This window comes from Aptenodytes patagonicus, chromosome 2, assembly GCF_965638725.1.
Source record: "Aptenodytes patagonicus chromosome 2, bAptPat1.pri.cur, whole genome shotgun sequence".
Classification (NCBI taxonomy): Eukaryota; Metazoa; Chordata; class Aves; order Sphenisciformes; family Spheniscidae; genus Aptenodytes; species Aptenodytes patagonicus.
In genome coordinates this window covers 110,226,318-110,254,102 of record NC_134950.1, presented here as the reverse complement: position 1 = coordinate 110,254,102, position 27,785 = coordinate 110,226,318, and the positions used below count along the sequence as shown (strand labels likewise).

The following is a 27,785-nucleotide window of genomic DNA, read 5'->3' as shown; positions in this document are numbered from 1 at the left end:
ACTGAGGAAGCTCTCTGTGAGTTTTCTATGTCAAATACTCAAACAGACCAGGACATTGTGTGCCTGTGCAGAACAGGGCCCAATTTTATTACATCAAAGCTGACTTGGTTCAGAACAACCAAAGATAATAGACCTCAGTAAAATTACGATGGCAGCTGGTTTACAGGTCTCAGATTGCAGCCTCCTCAGAAATACATAGATTGTATGTACTGTCAATGTCAGTTTTGTTCAATAAAGTCCTCCATTTTACATTCTCGTTTAATAAATCCAAATAGGAAAAAGCCCTTCAGTCAAGTATTTACTGCTGCTGCTGCTATTTTCTCTCAGAAAAGATCAGCCATGCTGAGTTTCTAGTCAAGAGGTGAGCATCACAGAATTTTAAATATATGATCATTTTATGGTCATCCAGTGAGGAAAGTACCTGCTGGTGCATGTGGTGGTGTTAATGAAATAATATAGCAAACACTCTTCAAGATACGTCCTTAGTGATACAGCACAAATAAGAGGGGAGGAGAACAGATCAAATTAGAGAGGCACCTTTTACAAAAGTGCAAATGCTTGCTGCACCAAAAAAAAAAAAAATTATAATTCACACTTGAAACTCTGTTTCCAATGAGTGGTCCCCTTTTAACACAAAAAAGGATAGAACAAAAAAAACCCTAAGAATATGTAAGCAGTACTGTATCTCTGGAAATATGGAGAGGAGAAACTACTGCTTTTCTTCCGGAATATATCTAAAAAATATTCTGTCTAAACTGTTGCAGAGATGGTAACCATGACAGTTTCTCTAGCAGTAAGAGCTGAATGATTCAGCAGTGACCTTGTGAAAGTTTTGCTGTTCTGGACAATACAGAAACATCCAGGATGGGGACGGGATGCTGGAATTGTGGGTTGAATTGATGTGGCTAAATGTGATACCACTCTAGCTGAGTAAAGATCTTAGATGAGGTCCTGCTGATGAGTATCATTATCTCTTGTTTGACTTGTGGAGTGACAGCTTATAGGTCTTGTGATCCGAGACTCTGGTCCCACGTTTCCTCCATCCTGGTTCCTCCACGATCAGTTATTCCCATTATGGCACATTTCTGGTCAAGTGCTTAATTTGTTGGTTTTACTCGCTCACTTCTGGCTCCTCACTGGAGAAAAAGCCAGGCAGGTCCATGTAACGACCCGTCCAATGCATTTTGCTGGCTGCAGTGATACTTTTGGTCTGAGTCAGTGCTGGCAGCCTCCTTTCCCCAAAGCCATGCAGCATCTGCATCCACGCTGGTACCGCCACAAAGTGCTGGTTGCAGCGGGATAAGCGGCGGATAGAGATGGCCAAGCCCAGCCGCGTGAGCTGTAGCCTACATTATTGTTGACTCTTCAGGGTTTATGTCAATCCCCAAATTGCATCTGCTCCTTCTGCCTTCCTCCCCTCCTCTTCAGCACAAGGGACCCTCTCTCTATTTGGCAGCGTGGGTGATGGAGCAGGGATGAGGGGAGGAAGGTGGTGGTGCAGCTGGGAGAGGAGGAGAGAGCAAGGAGGCACTTGTTAGTCTGAGGAGGGGAGAGAAGAAATAGGTGGTCTCACAGTCTCTGTGTTAATAGATGGATATTGTGTTGGTAGTTGGCTATTTTAACCCCTGATTTTTCCAGTGCCCTGTAGGCAGGCTGCTGAGTCCCCATTCTTTCATCTTCAAACTGAGCAAGTGAAGTCATGTCAGTAATTTTAACTTTTTAAAACCATTCTATGCAGGTTCTTATTTGGCTTTCCTCACCCTTGTGTGCGAGTAAGTTAAAAGCAAAAGTATTTGAACTGTACCTTTCAAAACTCATCAAATACCAGAATAACCTTCAGCTGCCTTTTCCCCGAGAACGGCTGCCTAACAGCACCGGCTCTTGATGCCGATTAGCATCTTCTACAAAGACGATTTCAAAGCTTTAATGCCCCTTTAGCGCTTAAAAAAACCCCAGGTGCTGGTGAGGGAAACGCAAGTGCAGTGGCCGAGCCGGACCTGCGCCTTCCCCCACCTCTCCGGGGGCTGCGGGCTGCTTGCGGCTGTCACAGAGGACTTTCGCCCAGCAGCGTGGCAGGGCTCCAGCCGCGCTTGCGGCCCCGGGACCTCTCCGCAGCGGCCCCCCGCGAGGGGGGACACCAGCCGCCGCGATCGGCTGCCCCGCTCCCCCCCGCCCCCGCCCACTCCCTCGCCAGATCCAGTCCGTGTATTGCCGTCTCCACTCCGCCCGACGCGGCGCGCCCGCAGCAGGCGGGTCGGGGGAGGCTGCGCTCCGCTCCGCTCCGCGTTTTCCGCCCGCTCCCCACCGCAGCCCTGCCGTGAGGGGCGCCGCTGCCGCCGCTGCCCCACGGCTCCCGGCCGGGCCGCCCCGAGGGCGCGGAGGGCAGGGCCGGGAAGACGGCAGGTAGCCTGGATAAGGGGGGGAGGATTGCCCTGCGAGGCGGGGTGCGCGGCAGCCCGCGGGTCTGCTCCTGCCGGGGCACGCCACGCGGGGCTTGGGGCACTCGTGTCATGAGCTGGCGCCAGTTCTCAGCCTGGAGGGAGGCGGCGGGCGGGGGGGAGGGACGAGATCTCCGCGGCGGTTGCCGGGAGCCCGCCTGCCCCTGCCGCCGCCGGCGTGCTCGGGGCGGGGGGAGCACCGCTGCCCGCCGCCTGCAAACGAGGCGCCACTAGCGAAATAGATGACCGTACGTTTTCTGCCAGAACAAAGCTGCGATGTGTGTTGCGAGGCATCCGGGATGCCAGTCTGGTGTTTGGGGTTTCCCGACCTTGTCTTACATGCTTTATCTCTGCGTGGGGTTCAGTTTAATCGGGGGCTGGGGGGAAGAGAGAGGGGCAGCTCAAAGGGATGAAGAAGGGCGATCTGATTTAGGTCATCTTCTGGCGCTGATGCTGCAACCCACCTGTAAGTTTTTGTTTATTTTTATACGAACTGGTTATAAAAGGAGCAAGTTAATAAGCAGTCCCGTTAGACATGTCTGCTTCCTGATCCAGCTGATGTGACACTGTTTAATCTAGTACAAGATATAAGAAGAAAAGCAAATGACAGTATTTCTTGTCAGTATAGCATCTTGAACTAACTTCACGTACTGTTTTAATGTATTTCTATGCTAGAGCAAGCATAATGAGATGCTAATATTTTTTATATTTATTGTTATTGCAGCTTGATCGAAGGTTTCCCCATCCCTCCAAAGAAATCCATTAGGCTTGAGATTAGAAACACCCAAAGCTCCATTTCAGTATTTGGGTGGGAGCACTTGCTACAGCTTGTTAACAAAGCCATTATACTGCAAATGGCGTTGTGCCCTCAGATGCTACTCTGGAATATTGTTCCATGCTTGGCTGTAGTAATAATAATAAAGCATGTTGGTAGTGCACAGTTTGATTTAGGCCATCTGGAAGTGTTCAGTTTATACCATCTTATGAGATGCAAAGGTAGTCACTGAGTTAGTCCTTGCATGTTGTCTGGTCCTGTTCTTCCATCATCCCTCCACACACCCAGCTCTGTGTCTTTTTGTCAAAATGTCTATTATCATTACCTACTGAATAAGATTGTGGATGAGCAAATCGTAGAAATTGCAAAAATATGCACACTGAGAATGCCTGGCATGTAATATTCTCCATCTGATCTGAAAAGCAATAAAGGTCTGGTTAAGCTATATGTATTAAACCTGAGATTGGCAGGACTGGAAAAGGAAGTGTGCTTCCTTACTGTTTCTCATGGAGTGAACTTTGTTGGCTGGCATCAAACCACACCTATTTCTTTCATCCCCAGTGTATTTTTTGAATGAGGGAGCGTTTTTGGTTTCCAGATGATGGTGTAATGCTTTTACATTTCATTCTTTATGGAATCATTATTTCCACTGCCTAGAGGTGGAGAGGGTCTTCTGCAGGGCTTTGCCACTCTAACTAAAGTGCATGAAGGCTTCTTTTAAACCCAAGATTGAGAGCTCTCTTTTTAGGTGATTTAGTTGGTCTACCCCAGTTTTGATACAGTACAGTCCTAAAATAGTGGAGGTGTCCAGTGCTTTCCACAGCACAAGAAGTTGAGACACTCAATTACGTTGCCAGGCCGCAGCCTTAAAATGAGCTGCAGGAGGTCGTTTGTCCCAGAGTGAGTAGTTCAGCACTGGAACTCACTGGCGTGGGATGATGTGGAGGGCAGAAGCATTAATGGTTTCTGAAAAGGTTGGGCACATTCATGGGAGACAGTTCTGCTGGTGGCTAAAAATAAAAGGCAAGAGGCAACCTTCATCTCAGAAAGGTTTAAAGTCCATGTTTATGGGAAGCTGAAAAGGTATTCCGGGAGAGGATTGTTTTACATGTTCCATGCTGTTATACTACTTGTGAATCACCACTATCAGTCACCTTTTTTTTTGAAGAGAGAACAATGAACTAGATAAGTCATTGATCTATCTAATGCAGCTGTTAAATTTTTATTATAATTTGACATTGTGCATCGAATAGCAATACTTTTCAGGAGTGAATTTATTGCACATAAGCATGTTCCAGCAGAGGAAATGCAAAAGATTATTTCACATATGTATACTTGTAACAAAGAAAAGAAGCAAAAGCCTTTAGCGTTTCTTGGATCAGCCCCATCATTGACTTTGAGACGTAATAGAGACTTCAAATAAAAATTGCTCAGCTTCAAATTGTGAAGCATACAATACTGGAAAAAAAGCATAAAAGAAATTGCTTCTAAGAAATGAAATTTATTCTTTTTCCCTGCACTGTCCTACAGTATTTTTCCAATTGTTAAAATAAATGGTGTTTTTCAGTACTACAGCTAGGTTGGTATTGCCTATACAAAAAGTGGATGTTTTGATCCGAGAGAAAATAAATTCCAAATGAAGAAGTAAAGCAAACAATGAAAATGTTGGAAGAAAAATGACCTATTAAGTTATAGCATTCTCATCCTTGCTGGCATTCTGCTTTTCATTTGCTTGCTATTTTCAGACTTTTGATAACGGAATTAAAATTGTCACTACTTAGAGGTCATTGCTTGTTCATAACTTGGCAGTGTGCATATCTTCTGAAAAATGTCAGTTCCCAAAAAACTTTTATTTATGTATTACATTTCATTGAAATCCAGCATTGTAAGTGCAATAGCCATGGATTTCTTTTATTTTAGATTAATAAGAAAAATTATGTGGGATTGATGAAGTTTAATCTTTGTAATACTAACACCCCTAAAAGTGGTTTCTTAACAAACAGATTGCAGATCCTTACTTTTTTAATTAAAAAAAAAAACCAAAACAAAAAAAAACTTTTAAGAATAGAGAAGGTTAATACAAGGCATATATGGTATATGAATAAAAATAATACCTTACTGAAAAATCATTTTCCAGTCTTAGTTGCATACCATGAATCTTCTTCAAATGGTTATTCTAGCTTTTTCACCATCTCCAAGTGAGACAGTAAGATAAGCGAGGGAGGAGGGAGGCAAGAGAAGGAATTTCAGCCTACCCAATCTTTGATGAGACTGCAGTTTTATTAAGATATTTGAGGCTGGTGATACAGAACGCAAAGCATAGTGTGAGGACATTTGCAGATAGTCATAGAAGGGTACCCATTAAATCGCAAAAATAATAATCAAACTGAAATTATATTATTTTAATATAATTTTAACAAAAGCACAATATAACTAAATGCATTGGAGTTTGGCTAAGACACATTACGTTTGACTGCAGGCTGCAAGAGTCTTACTTGATTATTTATTTATTTATTTTCTGGCTTGAAAAGCATTTGCTGAGTTATGTTGCAGCTAGCTTCCGTAAGACATAAAAGCACATTTAGGCAAACCATATGGATGAAACTGCATATTTCTTTTGCATAGTAATGCTATCTCTATGTATGTGTTTTACATCCTTCTGTAAGGGTTATGAAAGATGCTGTGAAGATTATTTATCATGAGCATAAATTAGAATGGGCTTATAAATCCTGCTGAAATACAGTGTCCCAGCTAATTCTGAGGATGTTTTGTCTGTGATAACAACTTTTATTTTTTCACAGTGATATCTATGATGATAAAATTACTTAGTTATTTTGCCCGTTATTTAGATTTGTGATTTGTTTGTTGGGTTTTTTTAAAGAAATTTCAGCTATATAGTTTCTTCTCCTCCCCCATCATCCGCTCCTTCTCACTCTGTTTAGAGCCTACCTGCAGACAAAAAGTAGATGAAACATTTAATTCTTTGAGGTGGATGAAACACCTGGTGGTGGCTCTCCTGCTGCTGCCCTCAACCCATGATCCCACTGCTCTTGCATCATGTGAAGAGGATAGAGGATGGGGTAGAAAAAAAATTGTTCTTGAAGCTAACTGTCAGATACTTCTTACGCAGTTTTTCCTTGAGAACTGCTGATTTCTGCAGCTTGGGTTACATCAGTGTGTGCTGAGCACTTTGCTTCTCAATCGAAAGATTTCCATTAGCCCTCGGGAGGGTTTGCAGTCAAGGTACGTGGTACAGCTTGACTGAACAATATGAGTGTCCTGTTCTGTCAGCTCAGGCTATTGTCTAGGTGGGTGGCCTTTCTTTTTAGCTCTCCCTGCATTTGGGATTCCTGCTTTAAACAACAGGCTGAGCTTTTTGCCTCTGGTACTCGGGGAGAATGATTAGTCGTCTAGAGGAGAAATAAAATGCTGCACAATTTTAGGAAATGACTGTATTACCACTCACATTGGTTATAAAGGGTAATGCATGGAGAGGTCTCTCTTCCCCCAAACCCATGAGAGTTTTGGTCCTGCTGGCACAGAGCTGACTCTTTGCTCCCACTGATGTTCTGCCCCCACCAGAACACTTCTCAGCGACTGCTCTTGAGTGGGAACATTTGAAGACTTCTGCCAAAATCAAGACTTCCAGTTGATGTCTGCATGCTGGGTATCACTCCTTGGCAACAAAGGGTCTCTAGGAACTTGGTATTTCTTCTCTTTTTCCCTGATTTTGCATTGTTCCGTTACCCTTGGGAGAGCTTTCTTTTTTATTAATGGAATAATAATAATAGTGCCATATGATCTGTGCCTCCATTAGTGACCTCTCCAAAGTCATGAGAAGTTTGTGGGATGATTAAAAACAAACTATTTCATTTCATTTTCATATTTAAAAGCAATGCCCATACCTTTTTTTATTTAGATCTCAAAACATCTCAAGTAAGACAGATCCCAACTAGAGGGTAAGGGGAATTCTCTATATCCTACTAACATGGAGGGGGAGAGTTTGACGTGAATATCTGAAGTGACTCACTCAAGGTTATACAGCAAGTCAGTAGCAAAATGTGAAGAAAATACTTGTTTCCTTGAAAAAGTGATGTTCACTTTTACCGTTGGCCTTAGTTTTGTGATTTTTACAATGCAATTACTAAGAAATTTGCAGCACCAGTTAATTCCCTTTTTGTTAAAAGGCAGTGTGAATTCCTGAATAACTGTTGTTGGCTGCATATGAAATTTTAAAATGGAATATTCCAGGAAATCATACATCCGGTATGAAATCTTGAAACATTCAGTAACTATACCATCAGTACAGAAGAGCAGAAAAAAAATCCAACTTGTTCTCAAACCCTCTTCATTTGTGGCAATGTGAAACCAGGCTGCTGTCAAATAACATCTCCGTTTCACAGCATTCTTCACAGTGCCTTTTTTGACTGAGGAGCTGCAGTCCAGCACTAGTCTTTATTATTTCTGCAATAATGGGACTCTGATAGGAGTACATTTCACATCGGTGATTTACTGTCTCCATTACAGCGTGACCCGAAAGCTGTAACTCCTCTGCCAGGGGCTGGGTTTTGGAAGTGCTCCAGGGCCACGGCGCAGCTTCCAGGCCGGCTCAGGTTCTCTAATCCTGTGTATTTGTCACCTGGTTCAATCATTTCCAGCTTGTGCGGAAAGTATCAGGAACGTTTCATAAAGAAATGGCCTTTGTTTCGGCAATGCTGATAAAGCTGCTGCTGCAACTGAAACATACACTGAGCTGTTACAGTCTTCATAAGTAATTTTTCTCTTGCTTGCACTGTGGCTAAGGCCATTTCTTAAGTGTCAGACAGCAAATGAAAGCACCATGTGTTTGCTGTGCAACACTATCGGTTGGCACTGCTGGGTTAATGTTATTTCCTTTGGTTTCTGGCACAGTGCTTCATACACCACAAATAGCATCTTCTTCATGTTTCAGTGGGTGGTCAGTGAGTTTGTCAGTCTAGACATAAACTGTCTAAACAAAATTATTCCGTACAAGCTATAATTTCTTATAAAAGAAACCTGGAAAAGTTACAATAAGTAACATAAAGTTACAAAGAAAAAGTTAAAATAGCCATGGAAGGACCATGTCACACAGTAGGGCCACACTGTGGGCAGTATCTGAAGGCTTTGGAAAGCAATCAGGTGTAGGCATGTCTGAAGGCATCTGACTTCAGGATCTGATCGGGGTCCATGGCGAAGGGGACGGCGAGTCTCACAACATGTGCCAGAAGAGGGGGTGACAGGACAGCTGTCCCAGTTCCATGGAGGCCGGAGGCCACCCCGCAGCTTCTCACCCCATTCACTCCATCCCTGAAGGGCCCTGGGCAGCATAAGCGTATTATTGTGATGGGAGAGGGACATGTGGGGAGGCATCCGGATACCGCCTGGCCCTTGCAGACCTGTGGACTGAAAAAAGCATGTCTGCTACATGGGATTTGAATTTTTGCGTAAAGAGTAGTTGGTAGTCGTTTGCACTTGGATCCTGTGAAGCTTAGGTCCCCATTCTCAGGGGCTGCTTGCCCCTTCGCTGCCCCCAGCACCCCTGTAACAATTTCTCCATAACTGAGCATCTTGTTCCACTGGTACGTGTGTCCAGAGAACAGTATGCACTAGCTCAGTTTTGAGTAATGGACAAAATAAAGTTCCTGTTGTTCTATACTCAATTTGTACCACTTACTGAATTTTAATTCAGAGACTGAAATTAAAAGCCAGGGAAGTTTGAGGGCCATGGAAAGTCTTTACAGTAGCTCAGTTCGGTGCCCTTATGTGCCTTGCTGGTTTACATCAACTACAGCCCCATTAAACATCGTTCTGGGAGTTTAGCTTCTTTGCTTCGTACTGTAGGTATTTAGTATATCTGATATCACATGTGGTATCTACACAGTTAAGTGGTATTAGTATGCTTTTTTATAGAAATTGCTGATCTTAGGACAGAGAAGATATAAACAGCTAGTACGCAAACAGGTGCTTGATCTTCATACTGGAGGATGTCCATCAGAAGACCCAGGCGATGTGTCAGAACACCTTTGTCTGGTGTTATCCCCCTTTTGGGTATAGAGTAGCTGCTCCTGACATGGACTTTTTAGCCCTGTGGCTTTGGTCTAGCAGGTATATGCCACCCCAGATAGGTTCTCCCTATGACTGTGTACTGTATGTGATTCAAGCTAATTTATTTATTCTCTCATTTTTTTTACACCTTGCCAGTCCTCAAGCATTGGCATGTGCCAGGGTTCAATGTGGCATTGAACTGCTCCATCTAGGCATCAAATACTGCAAATAAGAGAAAGTGCTTTAGTGATCTCGGTGGACTGTGACTTCTTGAAATCAAAAGCATCCTTTCAGCGGAGTTTAAACTGCTTTCTACTATTTGGAGCCTGATGCAATAACACAGAGATGCTTAAGATGCCGATTGGGCTGATCTTTGAGCAGTGGGTAATGTAACAAGATATATTTCTGAGTACAGGGGACAAGAGAACACATGGTGCTTTATTTCGAAGAGAAAATCTATTGCTAAGGTTGACCCAAAAGCAATTAGTGGTTCATTTAATTGAATCGGTGAATTCACCTGTGCAGTCTATTAAAATATTATATAGAGATAATTTAGGCTCAATTTAGTACAGCTAGCTGAAGGGCTATAGAGATTTATAATGGATTACCTTCTATCTACCCGCTGAGTGGATGCTTAATCTTAAGTGAAATAGCAGAGCATCCTGGTAGTTAGGCCAGAAATACCACCTTGTGGCAAAGCTGGACTTCTCCCACTACCGATATAGCTACTCTCTTTCCAGAATCATTAAGTTGTTGTGTTTTTGGGCTTAAATAGGCACACATAAATAGGTCATTGTCCTAAATCCAAACGGCTGGATTTTTCACCATTTTCAAAGCAAAACTCAAATGGTGTCTTGTGTAAATTGTGTAAGAAATAGTCTTTAGTAAATTGAAGTGAAAGGGCTTTGATTGTGCTGCTGAGACTTTCCTTTGTTTAAAAGGCATCTTCTGTCACAACCAAAATCACTCCAATATATAGTGCTTTTCTTCTTCCTGCCCCGCTATGTGCTACTTCAGGCAGAGCTTTCCCACTATCAAAGAAGAAAGAGCTAGATGGCTATAACGTTTACTGAGAGCCTTGCTGTGCTAGAAGAAGTACGCTTAGCTATGCCTTATTTCTACTTTGAAGGGCATCACTGGAAAACTCCAAGGGAATTCGTAACAGGATATTTATTACATACGTTGTTGTGTGTACCCACAAACTGTACTTCAAGTTCTGTTACATTTCCTTCCTAATGGAACATAATTCACAATAAATAGATGCCTTGATCCTCTCTGTATGTATTGAACACTGTGCAAGGTTCAGAATTTATTATAAGTTTCTGTATTGATCTGCATTTCAGAGTCCTATAAAGAAAAAAAATGCACAGATCAGCTAGAATAGAAAAGATATTGAGCAAAGATTATTAGGCACGTATGTTTCATAAAAACATTTTTTTTAGGTTTACAAAGATTTGCAGTGGGAGTGTTTCCCTATTCCCTCATGGCTGACTCTCTCTCCTCTCCCTCTTTCTGAGGTCAGTGCGTAGCACAGTCCAAGGCCATCTTTCCACATGTGGCATGACTACACTGGTATGGCACAGTACTGTGCTGGACTGTATAGCTTTGTGCTGCAGAGCCTTGTGTATGTGCGAATCATTCTAGGATCCTCACATGGGGAACTTCACATAAATAGAAAGCATTTCTGTTTCATCTATCAAAAACCTGCTCAGGGCTGTGGGACCAAACACATATTTTTTTTCCGCTAAATCAGGCTGTCGTTCTTCTCTAGTCTTTCTAAGCAATGCTACAAGAATGTATAAAAAATAAATGGTAGAATTAAGCAGAGCTGGACCTCTCCAGCAGTGCAATAACCTTTTGTGCTATTAGAAGCACCATGGCCTTTTGAGCTACTCTGTAAATCTTTTACTGGTAGATATGGAAAGTAGAGAAGGGAGAGAAAGCACAGATAAAAACTCTATTTGGCAATGTGTCTGCTTCTACAAGTAGCTCATCAGATGCATGCTAACTAGGTCAACTTTGGTAATAATCTGAATCAAACTGTTTATTTGTTTGTCTTGTAATAGTGCCTAGGCAGGAGCCACAACTCTGCATCTACAGGTAATGTAGTAAGGGCAAAAAGACTTAAAAAACAGATAACCTAATTACACTGGTTAGTATTGCTATGTGCTACTTTTACATTTGTTACTTATGCACAGGTCCAGTTGCAATTTTTTCCTTTTATTTTTGCTTGTTTTCTTCTAGATTCATAGAATAATGAATTTCAACTTGTTGGGTACTCATTAATGGTGCCTTGTGTCATAAACATGCTTGAAAATAGATATTCTTTATATCTTTTCACCTAGGTGGAAAAGAGCTTCTTCAGTAGTAGCACATAATTTTCAATAGAGAAATAGTATTATTTTCATCACTATGTGGCATCTTTCTGCCACATGGGAAATAAGCCCTGAAATCAAACTGAGTAACTGAGAATTAAATTCCTGTATCTTTTTACTGTTAAAGAAATAACAAAACATAAATAACAAGTAATTGATGTTAAGTATATCTTCAGTGAATGATAACACACAAGACATGGGGCAACATCTGTGAGGTTCTTAGTATACTGTGTACTAGTTATATACATTTTTAAAATGTTTAAGTAATCTGGGTAGACAGTTGCATAGTTATTGTGCAAACGTTCAGTGTTAAGGATTTGTATACCGCAGTGCATCTGTGCTAGAATGGGTTCGCCTGAATGGTCTCTGTCTTGTAATCATGGTCTTCATCTCAAGCCAGCAGGTTATGTGGTCGAGGGAGCAAACGGTTAAAACCAGTTAAGTTAAAAAAGGCCTATAAGTGGTACTTTTGGAAGTCTTTCATTAGAGAAATGCTTGTGGGGAGGGTGCCAGCAGAAGATTGCTGCATCAGATCTGAAAGCAATAATACTAATGTTGCTATTACGTAATGATAATACTATATACTATAATATTTATATGACTTTGCACTAGCTTATGTGCTGACAATTGGAACAGTGCAAAGAAGTTGCACTGTACATTTCCCTTTTTTAAATAATGTGATTGTTTAGATCTTCTTTTCTTTTTCTCCCCTCTTTGTTATAGGGAGAAAATTGAATTTTAGTCATGACAACAAAGGCATATTTCATTATATAATCATTACACTCTCCAGGGATGGGTTTATAGCAGGCTCAAATACACAGGGAGGCAAAGTATAATGGCCTGACATCAGAGAGTATCGGTGTGCTGAGCCCCATGGGACACGCACAGGAAGGAACATGTTCACAGGCATAGAAGCCGATCCATCTTGTTTTAGCACTGATGTGATGCGAGGTGGTGGTAAATTTGCATGAGGTGACTTGCACAATCATCATTTGTGGAATGCTTTCAAAAAAAATGCAGGTCTTCACCAAGGTGCCTTGTTAGGGTTTTTTGGTTTTTTTCTTTAATTCTTTCAGGATCTAGTATCCATCACTTATTATTCACAGAGTTAGAGAAAAACGGTGCTGAAGCTGCTAAAGTAGCACAATCATATTCATGTATTTTTGTTCTTGTCACTCAGGATTGTGAGTGGGAGGCTATTAGCACTGCTCTATGAAGTTCCACAGAATATATAAAAATGTGACTAAAAGGTAATCACTAAACTGTTATTGACAGCGGTTACAGTGTTTAAAGAGAAATATAGCCTCCTAATTGTTCCTTAGATTATAAGAATTACTCAAAATTGCAGCTATTCACTGAATGTACCATGAATATTTTATTGAAGTAAGAGACAGTGAATATTGTGGTCAGATAGGAACCTTGTCTGAGTAATATGGTCTACAAGTAGCATTCACATGTATGAACTCTGGCTTTTGCACAGCTTTTCTACTAACTATGGAAAGTGTGCATGCACGTGGCATGAAAGTGCTCATGCACAAGGCATGAGCGGGACAACCAGGGGATCCGGCCTAGCCAGCACAGATTCATGAAAGGCAGGTCCTGCCTGACCAACCTAATCTCCTTCTATGACCAGGTGACCCGCCTAGTGGATGAGGGAAAGGCTGTGGATGTGGTCTACCTGGACTTCAGTAAGGCCTTTGACACCGTCTCCCACAGCATTCTCTTAGAGAAGCTGGTGGCTCACGGCTTAGACAGGTGTACTCTGCGCTGGGTCAAAAACTGGCTGGACGGCCGGGCCCAGAGAGTTGTGGTGAATGGAGTCAAATCCAGTTGGCGGCCGGTCACGAGCGGTGTTCCCCAGGGCTCAGTACTGGGGCCGGTCTTGTTTAATATCTTTATCGATGATCTGGATGAGGGGATTGAGTGCACCCTCAGTAAGTTTGCAGACGACACCAAGTTGGGCAGGAGCGTTGATCTGCTTGAGGGTAGGAAGGCTCTGCAGAGGGACCTGGAGAGGCTGGATCGATGGGCCCAGGCCAACTGTATGAGACTCAACAAGGCCAAGTGCCGGGTCCTGCACTTGGGCCACAACAACCCCATGCAGCGCTACAGGCTTGGGGAAGAGTGGCTGGAAAGCTGCCCAGCAGAGAAGGACCTGGGGGTGCTGGTTGACAGCCGGCTGAACATGAGCCGGCAGTGTGCCCAGGTGGCCAAGAAGGCCAATGGCATCCTGGCCTGTATCAGAAACAGTGTGGCCAGCAGGAGTAGGGAAGTGATCGTGCCCCTGTACTCGGCCCTGGTGAGGCCGCACCTCGAATACTGTGTTCAGTTTTGGGCCCCTCACTACAAGAAGGACGTTGAGGTGCTGGAGCGTGTGCAGAGAAGGGCAACGAGGCTGGTGAGGGGTCTGGAGAACAAGTCTTATGAGGAGCGGCTGAGGGACCTGGGGTTGTTTAGCCTGGAGAAAAGGAGGCTGAGGGGAGACCTCATCGCTCTCTACAACTACCTGAAAGGAGGTTGTAGCGAGGTGGGTGTTGGTCTCTTCTCCCAAGTAACTAGTGACAGGACGAGAGGAAATGGCCTCAAGTTGTGCCAGGGGAGGTTTAGATTGGATGTAAGGAAAAATTTCTTTGGTGAAAGAGTGGTGAAACATTGGACCAGGCTGCCGAGGGAAGTGGTGGAGTCCCCATCCCTGGAAGTATTTAGAAGACGAGTAGATGAGGCACTTAGGGACATGGTTTAGTGGACATGGTGGTGTTGGGTTGACGGTTGGACTCGATGATCTTAGAGGTCTTTTCCAACCTCAATGATTCTATGATTCTATGATTCTATTACTTTCTGGAGCCAGCTTTTTGATGGAGACGGCCATGACCAAATGTTTGGAACATGGTATCGTGTTCTAGGATCCTGTATAATGATGCTTAAGGTTCTTGAGTTTTGACTAGACACTATAGTATGAAGCGTGACTAAAAATATGTTCTGCTCCTTTCACGTGTGAGTTTTATCAAATTTTTACTTACTATCAAATTTTTGAAGGAGATGATGCTAGCTGTTTGGTCAAGCTACTTTTTTAAAGGAGAGCTGGATGAAAGACCCATGTGACTAATACAATTATTTTAATGCATTTAAGCTAGTCTCTAGCTGAGCATGTTTCCACTTTGTCACAGGTGACAGTCGCTGCTCACTGCCAGCTTGTGAAATGTGGCTGTAATATTGATACAGGCTGGATAAACACTAGCAGAGAAAGGACATTTTCAAACGAGAAGGAAAAGGGAAAATGAGGGGAATAGAAAATCCGTTCTTGTACAGTGGATCACAAAAGGATCTAATGCAAGTAATTTTCAGATTATGCATCTTCCTTTTGTGTCCTTATGCTAGGTGGGGGGGGCTTAAATGTTGCATGTTTATCATTTTAATATGGTTGCAAAGAAAGAAAAGGTACAGCTTAGTTCTGTGTGAAAACCAAGAAGTTGTTTTAATCATGCTCAAGATTTGTCCAGCTTCCACCAGTTTCTTCCCACTTCATGTTTAAGGTGTAAACCCAAAAAATAAAGTGTACTTGAAACACCCTACCTGGTTTGAAGCCTTGAAACTCCTCGTACATATCCCTGATGCAAAACCCTCAGTACTCTTAGGAATAGCACTGACATATGTATCATGGTAGTTTCTAGGGAGCCCAGTCAGCAGCTCAGACCTCATATAATTGATCCTGGTTTAGTCAGAACTGAACACAGACTCATTCAAAAGGTTACTAATGCATTTTCTAATAATTCTGATTTGATTTTTTTTTTTTTTTTTTTTTAGCAAAACTCAAACCCAGATGTGCTTTGGTTCTCAGCTCTTCCCCAAACTCTTACAGTAAAACTCTTTCCCACTTTCTCCTCACACCTCTCAGGAGAACCCTCTCTGTCCCACCTCTGTTTTCCTTTCTTTCTTTTTTATGACACGATCTCATGATTTACAGATGTCACTCTTTCCAGAAACACCATTTTTCAAGCCCTTATCATTGTTCCTATCTGAAAAGGTTGCCTTTGAACAACCTGGGGCTGCTCCCTGTTCTGTGTCCCTGCGATACCATCTTGCTTTGCTCAGCTCAGTACGACTCTTGCCACTGACTTCAAGGGCTAGACATTAACTCCTGTCCCTGCCAACCCAGGGAAAGGCAGTTTGAAGTGTCTCAGTGCCTCCGGAGCAATGCTCCCTGGTGCAGCACAAACATGATGCTGCCATGTGTCCTTTTCATTCACTCCGTGCTACCATAGAAGAAAGGAAGCCAAATTCCTCACTGCCATGTAAATATTATATTAGACACTGCAGTGAGGCTTTGAAATGTTAATACCCCCTCTAAGGCAGCCAGCTGACAGAGTGCCGGTTTTGTTTCGGTTGTGACTCAGGCTGTCACAACAGGTCCTGGCAGAATTAAAACAGCTGTGAGCGGCCTGCAGGTTCCTGAGTAGTAAGGGCATGTGCCACGTTTTACAGCTACCATTTTGGGATCATTTTAACTGGTGTTTTAGAAGGGAGAAAGCTACTTGGGGGGCAACTTTGAGGGACGGCGGCTGTTTTAGAGAACAACAGCAGAGCCCTGTGCTCTGCTCATGGATGCCAGCTGCCAAGTGCCTATCAGCGCACAGTGGCGAGGTGTAAAATGGCCGACCTGCGGCAGGCTCTCAGCCAATGCAGGCTCAGTTGTGGAGGCACGGGAGCACGCACGCTGCTCCTCAGCCTGCAGCAGGGGTGGACGGGCTCCTGCCACCTCTCAGCAGTGCAGGGGAAGGAAGGAGGCTGGAGAGGGGCAGTTTTCCACCTCAGGCCGAAGGGATGCGTGGTCCCCTGGCGAAGGGAGACTTGATCTCCTGGTGAAGGGACACTTGGTCTCCTGGCAAGGAGACAGGAGGGGAACGGGAGTGAACAGGAATGGTCCCGGCCCACTGAGAGGGGCTAGAGGGCAATGGGCCAGGGTGAAGGAAGGGACATCTCTCGCAGCAGCAGCTTCAGCTGGGAGGAGAGACCCTGGCGATGACTGTCCCTCTGCCTTCTCTTTCACCACCTCTTCTTGGGGAAAAGATTTTTTTTCCTGGTCTTTTGTTCTCTGATGACTCCTTCATGCCAGCCTTTCATTTTAATGATAGCGTAGCAGTGAAACTGAGTCACATCAAGGCCTGAAGGTTTCCAGCTTTAATCTGTAATGAAATGTAAAGAAACCTGGCAGGGTCTGACACATTCTCAGACTCCTGAGAGAGGGACTTGGGAACTGAGCTCTGGGAATCAAGTGTTTAGACCAACCGTGCTTTCCAAAGCAATTAATTGTTTTGATTAATCTTTTTTTCCCCCCCCCTCCTTAATTTCCCATAGAAATTGGGAAGATTGACCAAGATATATATAAATACAACACCCCAGGATTCACTGGCTGCCTATCGAGAGTACAATTCAACCAGATTGCTCCACTGAAAGCAGCTCTGAGACCTACCAACGCCTCCTCTCACGTCCACATCCAAGGAGAACTGGTGGAATCCAACTGCGGAGCATCTCCACTCACCATCCCACCAATGTCGGCTGCTACCGACCCGTGGCACTTAGACTCAGGTAAGCTGGGGTTCATGCCACATTAGCTCAGTGGAGCAGGTTAGAGAAGAAATACATCCACCTTCTTCTGTAAGGAAAAACAAAACTGAGTGGATGTGATTGATAGATGACTGTAGGACTATAATCATGGTAGGAAATGCAAAGCTGGAATGACAGAGATTTGCCACCACTTCTAAATGCAGTTACAGGATATTTTCTTTCCCTTTTTTTTAATATTCTGCTTTATTTTTCTTTTCCGTAAGTCTTACACTGTTTGAATGTTGAGTTTTGACCTAGCTGCTGTGATAGCACTTTCTCTGTAGTATTGGGTATGTAGTCAGCAAAAGGTTGCAAGTACAGATAAATAAGGTACAGTAGCATTTCTTATTCCTAATGAGTGAGTATACTGTAGTCAGCTTCATACAAAAAAGTATATCTAGTTTTAGGCATAAATATATTTATATAAAGTACTGATTTGTTTTCTGAAATGTCTGTTTTCCTTAGGCCATGTTTAATGGGAAATCCCATTAGTCATGATGGCATTCATCTCATGCTGAAAATGCTGGAAAGCCAAAACAATTTGCTGATCCCAGCAATTTTATCCTGCTTCGTGACTGACAGTCTTTGAAAGTATATGTTGTGCCTAACTTTAGAGGGGTTTTTTTCTCTCTTGCTTCTTGAGTGTCAGGTAAATATTTAAAAAAAAAAATCTGTTCCCTTTAGATTTATAGGGTCAGGTGTACGTTGACCCCTCTCTTGATTTTTGTCCTCATTCTGATTTCACTTGCAGCGGTGTAAATTAGAACCTGTCCTGGCAAAGTTGATGGGTTTACAGTGGTATAAAATTAAAATGCTAGAGGAAAAACTGGGTCCATAATGATTTTGATACCAATTACTCTTTGCCTATTGTGTTTGGGGATGCATCCATCTGCCAGTTTTTATATGAGAGGGGACAGGTATATAGGTCTTTCTTAGAAGTATGTGCCAAGGTTGTACCTTTGGGGTTTGGATTTTTTTTTTCTTGCAATGTCAAGGAGCTCCTTGCAGCATTTCCTTTCAGCTCTTCTTCAGTAGAGAAATAGGGCAGATGTTTGTAAGGAGAGGCAGATATTCCAGGGCTGAGGGTCCCAAACATTGATAGAAGCAGTATCATGCTTTAAAACCTGTCCTTCCCTTCTTGCTGCCATGCCATTGTAAGATTTCAGTACATCTCTTCCCTGTTTATAACATGCAATTTCCTACTTGAATTTTTTAATCTCCAATTAGTAGTCCCTTTCTTCTCTGAAATTATTAGGTCAGTTTGTACCTGAAGCTTTTGTTCTGTGCTCCTCTTTCTACAAAAGCACATTTCCTGAAGGATACCTCACTGGCTCATGTCTTTAAAAAGTGTGCCATAAACTTCTTGAGGATGCACTGCTGCTGTGAATCTTGTGTAGCTGATGGGTTTTGGTTGTTAATTTTGGTTGGTTTCCTCTTCCTACACTTACTTTGACTGCAAGCTAGTAAAAGACTACAGTGGGATTTACTCAAGATATTTGAACTCTTCCTAATAGCTCCTGGTGTTAAAAGAAGGAGGTCCTGTTTGTCCTTGCCATGTGCTACTACATTTGTCCTTGTGCTGGCTCAGTCTCATCTTGAAAACTTTTGCTGAGTTGATTCAACTTTGTTGACCTGACAGATTACCAATTTATGCATTTTCTTCTGGATTAATTGTAGTACTTGGTCATGGAGCCAGCATGAAGGATATCAGGGAACATACAGCGTGCAATTAGGTTGGCTCAAGCTGTCTGTTAACTTCTGCCCAGTAAAAAAAATCTCATTGCCATAACCAGACTTGACTTGACTGTTCCAAGTCATGGGCAGACAGAGTGCAAGTGACCCACCTTCATTTTTGGTTATGGTAAGCTTTAGTAAGACTGGGAGCTAGGGACCCCTCCTGTTGTCTTCTCCAGTGCTCCACGCCAGTAGAGGGAAAAGATCATATTGCTTTAAAGACTTTTAGTGAGGGACTGCTGTACACTGAAGGGAGCAACAGTGTCAGGTCAGTTATGGTAGAAAGAAATTTCACAGCAAGGGTGTGGTGTTTCACTGGGGCAGGAGTGAAAGGACGTTCAGGTGTGGGTGAACAATTCCTGACTTTCACTCTGGGTGACATTTCTGTGATACAAAGAGAAGGTATTGCAGCAACTCATTTATCGGTATCAGGTAAGAACAACTCAGTCTTTGTAAAAGTATCTCTGGGGGTCTGACACAGCTAGCTCTGTTTCAGTCTCAGGAAAAATATATACTGTAGACCATGTAACCTTGCACATAGATGATCTTGATGACTGGTAAATGAAAACGTTTGGGTTTAGTGTCACTTTGCATTAGCAAATTGGCAGTTTTCACTGAGGATTTTTTTGTTTCCCAAACCCTACTAGAAGACTTTCTAACACAAATTGTGTTGAAAGAGAAAATGGAAAAATCAGAGGTATAAGTAATGGTTCCCATTGGCTCCAGAGCTGGAATAGTCTTGGTACTCTCAGTGTAAATTTACTGCTTCACTAAACCGCCTGAAGGGGTGAAGACAAAAAGCTCTTGAAATTCACAGAAACACTTGTAGTGGTGCTAAAGCAAAAGCCACACACACTCTGCCACAAATGGTTGCAAAGACCATGGCTTTGAAAGCAGCAGTTACTATGTACAGGGTTTCTCATTTCAAACATGTTTTTATCTGTAATTTTTATTGTTATGTCACCTATTTAATTTTAAATAGATCTTAACAAAACATGAGAGTTGAGGACGGGTGGTTTGTAGTGAAAAGAAAATATCAGGAAAAATTTTGTGGCAAGGATCATATGGTTTAAATCTCATTCAGTGACATACTCTGCAGTCATCCTGATTCATATTTTGAGTTAAGTGTAGATTTGTAGCTTTGCTTCTCAAATACTGTGGAATTGAACGTTCAGGATTTTAAAATGATGTAGGAGGGGATCAAAGATAAGTGTCTAAATAGGTCAGATACACCAGACGGCAAATGTAATGACCCTTTCACCTCTAAACTGCAGTGCTGGATCAGACCTTACGGATAGTTATTAGATGTTAAGCAGGTTCTGCCTGACGGGTGACCTACATGAAATGTTTGGCTTAAACTCTTCTATGTAGTTACTGCATGGACACCTCCTGCTAGCTGCAAAACGTTTTGGATGCCCTAGCAGAGAGGCTAAAGGGAAAATCATAAAGACACACATCAGTCACTTGCAGTTGACCCTTAGAGACATGTTCAGGGATTTATGAGTAAGAAACCTTGTTGGTTTGCTCCCCAGACAAATGGGCCATACAGCTTCTCGATTCATTGTCTTGCACTTTCTATTAGCCTTAAATTCACATATATTTCATGTTTACAATATTAGTTCTTTTAAAATTTCTTTGTCATTGTAAAAATGCCACTTCCTTCCCTTCCCACCCCTGGATGGCATTTTGCCATGCTACTGTGACATTATCTTAAACCATTATCTTGTTCAGCTTGTGAGTATTCTTACAATGCACAGTCTTTTCTTGTTGCTATGGTGATCCTTTCTTGGTGGTGATGAAGTGCAGGAATTCAACAAGTCATTCTTTTCTAGAATGTGACTTTCTGGTGATTTAAAAAAAAAAAGTCAATAATCAGACCCAAGCAGATCATCAATATAGTTCCCTTCCTATGTTTTCCTCCCATCTGTATTATCTCAGTTCGCGTCAGTCAATCCAATTTGCCTTGGTTACATCAAAAGGAGTGTAGAAAGGAGGCAAAAAAAGAACCTGATCAATGACCATATTATTTAAAAATGACATGTCCTACCTTTATATGTTGTCTAAACCCAGTGAATTACCTGTCTGGCATACATTTCAAAACAGAAGTTATAACTGCATGCCTTTAACTATATTAACATGCATTTTAATACCTATTACTGTAGCATATGTAAAAAAAAAAAAGCTAATCACCGAGGGTTTTTTTAATATCTCAGTTCAAATTAGCTAAGACGTATGTCACTGATAACTGAGACCTTGCTTATTGGAGAGAAGCAAACAAAAGCCTGAACAGATGGTTATTTTTGTAGTAAATAAACTCCCACACCTAAAATGCCTTGTATTTAAAATCAGAAGATGCATATTATTGGGGTGGGATTGTTCAGTTTTTGGGTGTTTTTATCTAAGATAAAGGTTCTGCAGTTTACTAACGAAGTTTCACTTCCAAACTTTTCTTATTTGTACAGAAAGGATAGAAGAAACCTACTACATGTATGTACCTCTCCATTTTAGGTAAAATGTGCTCCAGCTTGCCAAACTACCCGATCTTGAATTTAGTAAAAGCAAGAGATACCAGAAGAGGCAAGGTACATACAACAGTTGACAAACCATGCTTTAGCACCTCTAAGCTGCTGTGGCACTATGTAGCTGCAAGATGCATTTATTCTGAGTATGAACAGAATGGCATCTAGAGTATTTAACACGGGATTTAGTTAAACCCATATTAGCTTCAACATATTAAGAATTAAATGGAGCAGGATTAAATGCTATGTCTGCAATGTTCTGCTAAGTGGTGTGACTTTCTTCTGACTGTACATATTTAAACCCTAGAAGCTCTTTATTTTTGTAGAAGGTGAAAGGCCTTACCTTTTAAGAATCAACAGCTTACTTTGAAACCTATGTTGAGCATGTCTTGCAAAAACATTGTATGAAGACATGCACCGCTGTCATCAAGATTAAAACAGCTGCCTGCAGGATTAACTCCTTTTTTGTTACAAATTCATCCCTTTTCCTTTAACAAGTGATGGCAGGAGAAGAGAGTGGGAGGGCTGAGTACTGGCCATATGATCCATGCTCACCTAACTGGCCAACTCATTATCTTTGTCAAGCGAAAGATAGCAGTCGATTTCTGGACTAAGAGAAAGTGTCACTTGCATGTTACTGGTGACAGTGCTGAAGCTCACCTTCCGGATTCAGATGCCATCGGCTGGGTTGCCATCCCACTCTGACCACTGGTACCCACATCTCAGAGGGCAGAGTGGCAGCATCTGAGGAGAAGCTGTGTCACACATGGACTGGTACGGGTGTGGCTACAGAGACGGGAAATAGCTCTTGCGCTTGTCAAGGGTTTATTACAAACGACACAGTGGGAAGGAAGGATCAAAGGTGTTACTTGCTGGAGGGTATCGATTCAGCCCTCAGAATGGTCTTAGGTTACAAACACACGAACAAAACGGTCTTCTCCTGGCCACAGACATTGAAAGAGTCCTGTATGCATCAGTGAATTAAACAGCAGGAGGATTAAAGTCAATGGTATGTGTGACACAGCGCTCATTCTCTCCTCTAAGGGACGGCAGGGGAGCAGGGTCACTTCTTCAGGCTTCCTGCAAGGGGCAAGCAAGTCCAGGCAGGAGGGACGGAAGAAATGCACTGCTTTTGTTCATGATGCAGCCTTACACATCTAAATTTGATCTCCTAGGTGTTAGCAAAATTAGAAATGGTTGTGAAGGCAGTTGCTAAAATAAAATTACACTCCTCCTTTTTCAAGCCTAGCAAACAGGATTAGTTACCTGTACTGCAATCAGAGAATGATGCCAGATTCTCTCAAGTTACTGATCACTCGAGGTGATTGGGTTTTTTTAATTAACATAGCATGTAAACATTGGGAGGCTGTCTGCCAGTAAGCTAGTTTAATATTTATACTCCCTATACAAGAGATGGAAGATGCACTTGCAACCTCACCTGCAGGCCAACAGATTCTTCCACTGCCAGATTTTGGTGTATTTCTGTGATCAAGTTTCCTCTGCTGAGAGTGACCAGCATTCATCCCCAATTCTTCCAATATAAATATTGTCTCAGAAGTCCATGGCCTTGACCTGAGTTGTTTTCAAACAGGAAGCTGGCATTTTTTTCAGACAGTCAGGGGATTAATTCTAGCAGAAACTCATAGCTTGGTTTCTAAGCACCAAGTGTTTCTTGCAGGCAAGAAGGTAAGTGGTAAACATTGAGGTGCAACAGGTTCTATTTTCCTCCTCCCTATCGAGCAGCTAACTAGGAAGAGCATCTGTCTGAAATTTGGCACAATCAGTGCTTCATCCTTAAAGGGCTTAATTATGGTGCTTGAATTACTGTAAATCTCTCTATTGATTAGGAATAAAAATGCCTCCCTCAGTCTCATCCAGTTTCTTCACACAATTATGCATAGCTTTCTCTTATCTTTAAGAATATATAATTTCAGTGGGAAATTTCTGACACTCTGTCTAGTATATCAGACAGCTGACAGACTGCCAAGCTTGTAAATTCTTCTGGCATTCATTAAGAGACCAGCATTGTAGCTATTTCATAAGCAGTGATTTGAATGTTAATGCTGCTACTTAACGTCAAGACAAGAAGATGGTAACATTAAAGAGAGAGTGTTTTCCATCCTCTGTAAAGACTATATTTTTTCCACAAGTACTAACTTTAACTAGGAACATAGGGATGGCATAAATTAGGAAAAAAATGAAGTAGAAAAGGAAGCATTTAGATGCCAGTAACTTCATGTGACTGCCTTCTTTTTCCTTTCCTTAGGCTGAAAAGCACTTCACTTCCTGTTTAAGAGGTTATTCTACATTACAGTCAGGTCATTACAACTATTAAAGTTTATTTTAGATTTAAACTCTCCAGTCTGACCCATTCTCATCCCCAATCTGAGCCTTTCTTTTTTCATAAGTGGATGAACACTAAAAGTGCAGAACCTGATCTTAGAATCATAGAATCATTAAGGTTGGAAAAGACCTCTAAGATCATCGAGTCCAACCGTCAACCCAACACCACCGTGCCCACTAAACCATGTCCCTAAGCGCCTCATCTACACATCTTTTAAATACTTCCAGGGATGGGGACTCAACCGCTTCCCTGGGCAGCCTGGTCCAATGTTTCACCACTCTTTCAGTAAAGAAATTTTTCCTCATGTCCAATCTAAACCTCCCCTGCCGCAACTTGAGGCCATTTCCTCTCGTCCTATTGCTAGTTACTTGGGAGAAGAGACCGACACCCACCTCGCTACAACCTCCTTTCAGGTAGTTGTAGAGAGCGATGAGGTCTCCCCTCAGCCTCCTTTTCTCCAGGCTAAACAACCCCAGTTCCCTCAGCCGCTCCTCATAAGACTTGTTCTCCAGACCCTTCACCAGCTTCGTTGCCCTTCTCTGCACACGCTCCAGCACCTCAACGTCCTTCTTGTAGTGCGGGGCCCAAAACTGAACACAGTATTCGAGGTGCGGCCTCACCAGTGCCGAGTACAGGGGCACGATCACTTCCCTCCTCCTGCTGGCCACACTGTTTCTGATACAGGCCAGGATGCCATTGGCCTTCTTGGCTGCCTGGGCACACTGCCGGCTCATGTTCAGCCGGCTGTCAACCAGCACCCCCAGGTCCTTTTCCGACAGGCAGCTTTCCAGCCACACTTCCCCAAGCCTGTAGCGCTGTATGGGGTTGTTGTGGCCCAAGTGCAGGACCCGGCACTTGGCCTTGTTGAACCTCATACAGTTGGCCTGGGCCCATCGATCCAGCCTGTCCAGGTCCCTCTGCAGAGCCTTCCTACCCTCAAGCAGATCAACGCTCCTGCCCAACTTGGTGTCGTCTGCAAACTTACTGAGGGTGCACTCAATCCCCTCATCCAGATCATTGGTAAAGATATTGAACAAGACCGGCCCCAAAACTGAGCCCTGGGGAACACCGCTCGTGACCGGCTGCCAGCTGGATTTAACTCCATTCACCACAACTCTCTGGGCCCGTCCGTCCAGCCATTTTTTTACCCAGCGCAGAGTACACCTGTCTAAGCCGTGAGCCGCCAGCTTCTCTAGGAGAATGCTGTGGGAGATGGTGTCAAAGGCCTTACTGAAGTCCAGGTAGACCACATCCACAGCCTTTCCCTCATCCACTAGGCGGGTCACCTGGTCATAGAAGGAGATCATGTTGGTCAAGCAAGACCTGCCTCTCATGAACCCGTGTTGGCTGGGCCTGATGCCCTGGTTGTCCCGCACATGCCTTGTGAGTGCCCTCAAGATTAACTGCTCCATAATCTTCCCCGGCACCGAGGTCAGCCTGTAGTTCCCCGGATCCTCGTTCTGGCCCTTCTTGTAGATGGGCATCACATTGGCAAGCCTCCAGTTGTCTGGGACCTCCCCCGTTAACCAGGACTGCTGATAAATGATGGAGAGTGGCTTGGCAAGCTCCTCCGCCAGCTCCCTCAGCACTCTTGGGTGGAGAGTTGTTGTTCATATCCTGGCTGTGAGAAGCCCTTTCTTCCGATTACCTCAATTAATAGAGTCCATCGTATGTTTTTCTCCTTTTCTGCAGCTGTCATAAGTTTACAGGCTTGTTTGGTATTCTTGTTCATTGGGTTGGATTTTTTATTTTTGGTTTTTTGTTTCTTTCAAGTATTCCCTGTGGGTCCATTATCAGCAATTAGCTATATACAGCTAGGCTTTGATCAGCACTTAACTCTACTGTTCCTCTGAGAGCACCGAAGCGTTTCATATTCTACATTAATTATAAAAGGAAGTATCTGTTTGTCTTCCTTAACAGGTGAAATGTAAGCACTGCTCATAAAATTTTCATGAAAGTGATAGCTTAGGCCAGCATGACTAATACACTAGCAGTTCTTGTCTGGAGTAATAGTGAGACCCAGTGTCGGACAGACATTGCTACCAGGAATTAAAAGACAGGTGAATAGGTCTTTGATGGATTGGGGTGCTCTAATGTGCTGCAAATCAATTGGAAATTTGGCAGAGCAAATGTTCAAAATACTACTTCTGAGACAGAACTTGCTGAAGTTCAAACTGCAGATAAACACAATCCAAAAGTGATCCTAAATGTCTGCTCTCCTTTTAAAATAATGAAGAAAACTCTGTGGTATACAGATACCGGTTACTAAATTTTAAGTGTTTTGGTCTTGCCTTCCCACTACTTTGTACAATTACTTGCTTGTATGCAAAAGAAAGTGTAAAAATTACTATTGGGAAATGACAAAGGGGGAAGCAGGGGAGAATCACCTAACCCATCCCAACAGACAGTGCAGGAATGTTTTCCCTATTTCGTATTTCATCCGGGACTGCTTTGGGGGAGTTTAAGCTGCAAGGATGGGTCTCCTAATAAGGCACAAGTTTTTCTATCCCTTTGCTAGGAAGATTGCTTTTTAAGACCAAAAGAAAGAATATTGTACTGCCCTCTTGGAGCAAGCCGTTCATAAAACTCCATTTCGTCCTCTGCTTAAGAGCATGGACAGCAAAGTTCGCCTGCAGAAGGAAATTAAAGGGCTGATAACACAGCCAATTCAGAAACAACTATCTTGACTGATTGGGTTGTCTTGACTCTGGTGTCCAGTGGTGAGAATTTGCATTGTCCCAGTTCATTGACCACGGAGTGTTTAGTGAATTTTCCCCCAACACTGCCATTGTTCATTGTTGGCATTTCCATTGTTCACTCCAAAATTCATGCTTTTTTTAACAGAAACATCCAACTACTCTTTCTTCTATAATCCCCACTTACTTTCCCCACACTGTCCCAGGTGTTTGTGTACAGAAGGGCTGTTCAGAAGACAATGTTTCTATTAAGCCATCATTTCAGAGGATTTTTTAATTTATACTCATTTCACATTGGAATAAAAAGACATGATTGGAGAGACTTCACACCAAAAATGTAAAAACACAGGTTTTGTGTTTTCCATCTTCTCTGTGCATGTCTCTCTCTCTCAGCAGAACTCACCAGTAGCTGTCAGTAAAAACACTTCCGATTCAGTGAAAAAATCTTAGGAAAAAAAAAATGCAACCCTTCAAAATGTTTTTGATCTAACAAAACTGGAGGCTTGCCAATGTGACGCCCATCTACAAGAAGGGCCAGAACGAGGATCCGGGGAACTACAGGCCTGTCAGCCTGACCTCGGTGCCGGGGAAGATTATGGAGCGGTTCATCTTGAGGGCACTCACAAGGCATGAGCGGGACAACCAGGGGATCCGGCCCAGCCAGCACGGGTTCATGAAAGGCAGGTCCTGCCTGACCAACCTAATCTCCTTCTATGACCAGGTGACCCGCCTAGTGGATGAGGGAAAGGCTGTGGATGTGGTCTACCTGGACTTCAGTAAGGCCTTTGACACCGTCTCCCACAGCATTCTCTTAGAGAAGCTGGCGGCTCACGGCTTAGACAGGTGTACTCTGTCCTGGGTAAAAAACTGGCTGGACGGACGGGCCCAGAGAGTTGTGGTGAATGGAGTTAAATCCAGTTGGCGGCCGGTCACGAGCGGTGTTCCCCAGGGCTCAGTTTTGGGGCCGGTCTTGTTCAATATCTTTATCGATGATCTGGACGAGGGGATTGAGTGCACCCTCAGTAAGTTTGCAGACGACACCAAGTTGGGCAGGAGCGTTGATCTGCTCGAGGGTAGGAAGGCTCTGCAGAGGGACCTGGACAGGCTGGATCGATGGGCCCAGGCCAACTGTATGAGACTCAACAAGGCCAAGTGCCGGGTCCTGCACTTGGGCCACAACAACCCCATGCAGCGCTACAGGCTTGGGGAAGTGTGGCTGGAAAGCTGCCCAGCA

At 43.2% G+C, this 27,785-nt stretch overlaps 1 protein-coding gene across 1 annotated transcript in view; it reads left to right on the top strand.

Annotated features, from left to right (window-relative positions):
- CNTNAP2 (contactin associated protein 2) overlaps positions 1-27,785 on the top strand; it is a 1,225,394-nt gene that overhangs the window by 1,177,444 nt on the left and 20,165 nt on the right. Inside the window, exon 22 of the mRNA XM_076330744.1 lies at positions 17,010-17,240. Coding sequence (XP_076186859.1) covers positions 17,010-17,240 — 231 coding nt within the window. The remainder of the gene's footprint in view (positions 1-17,009; positions 17,241-27,785) is intronic.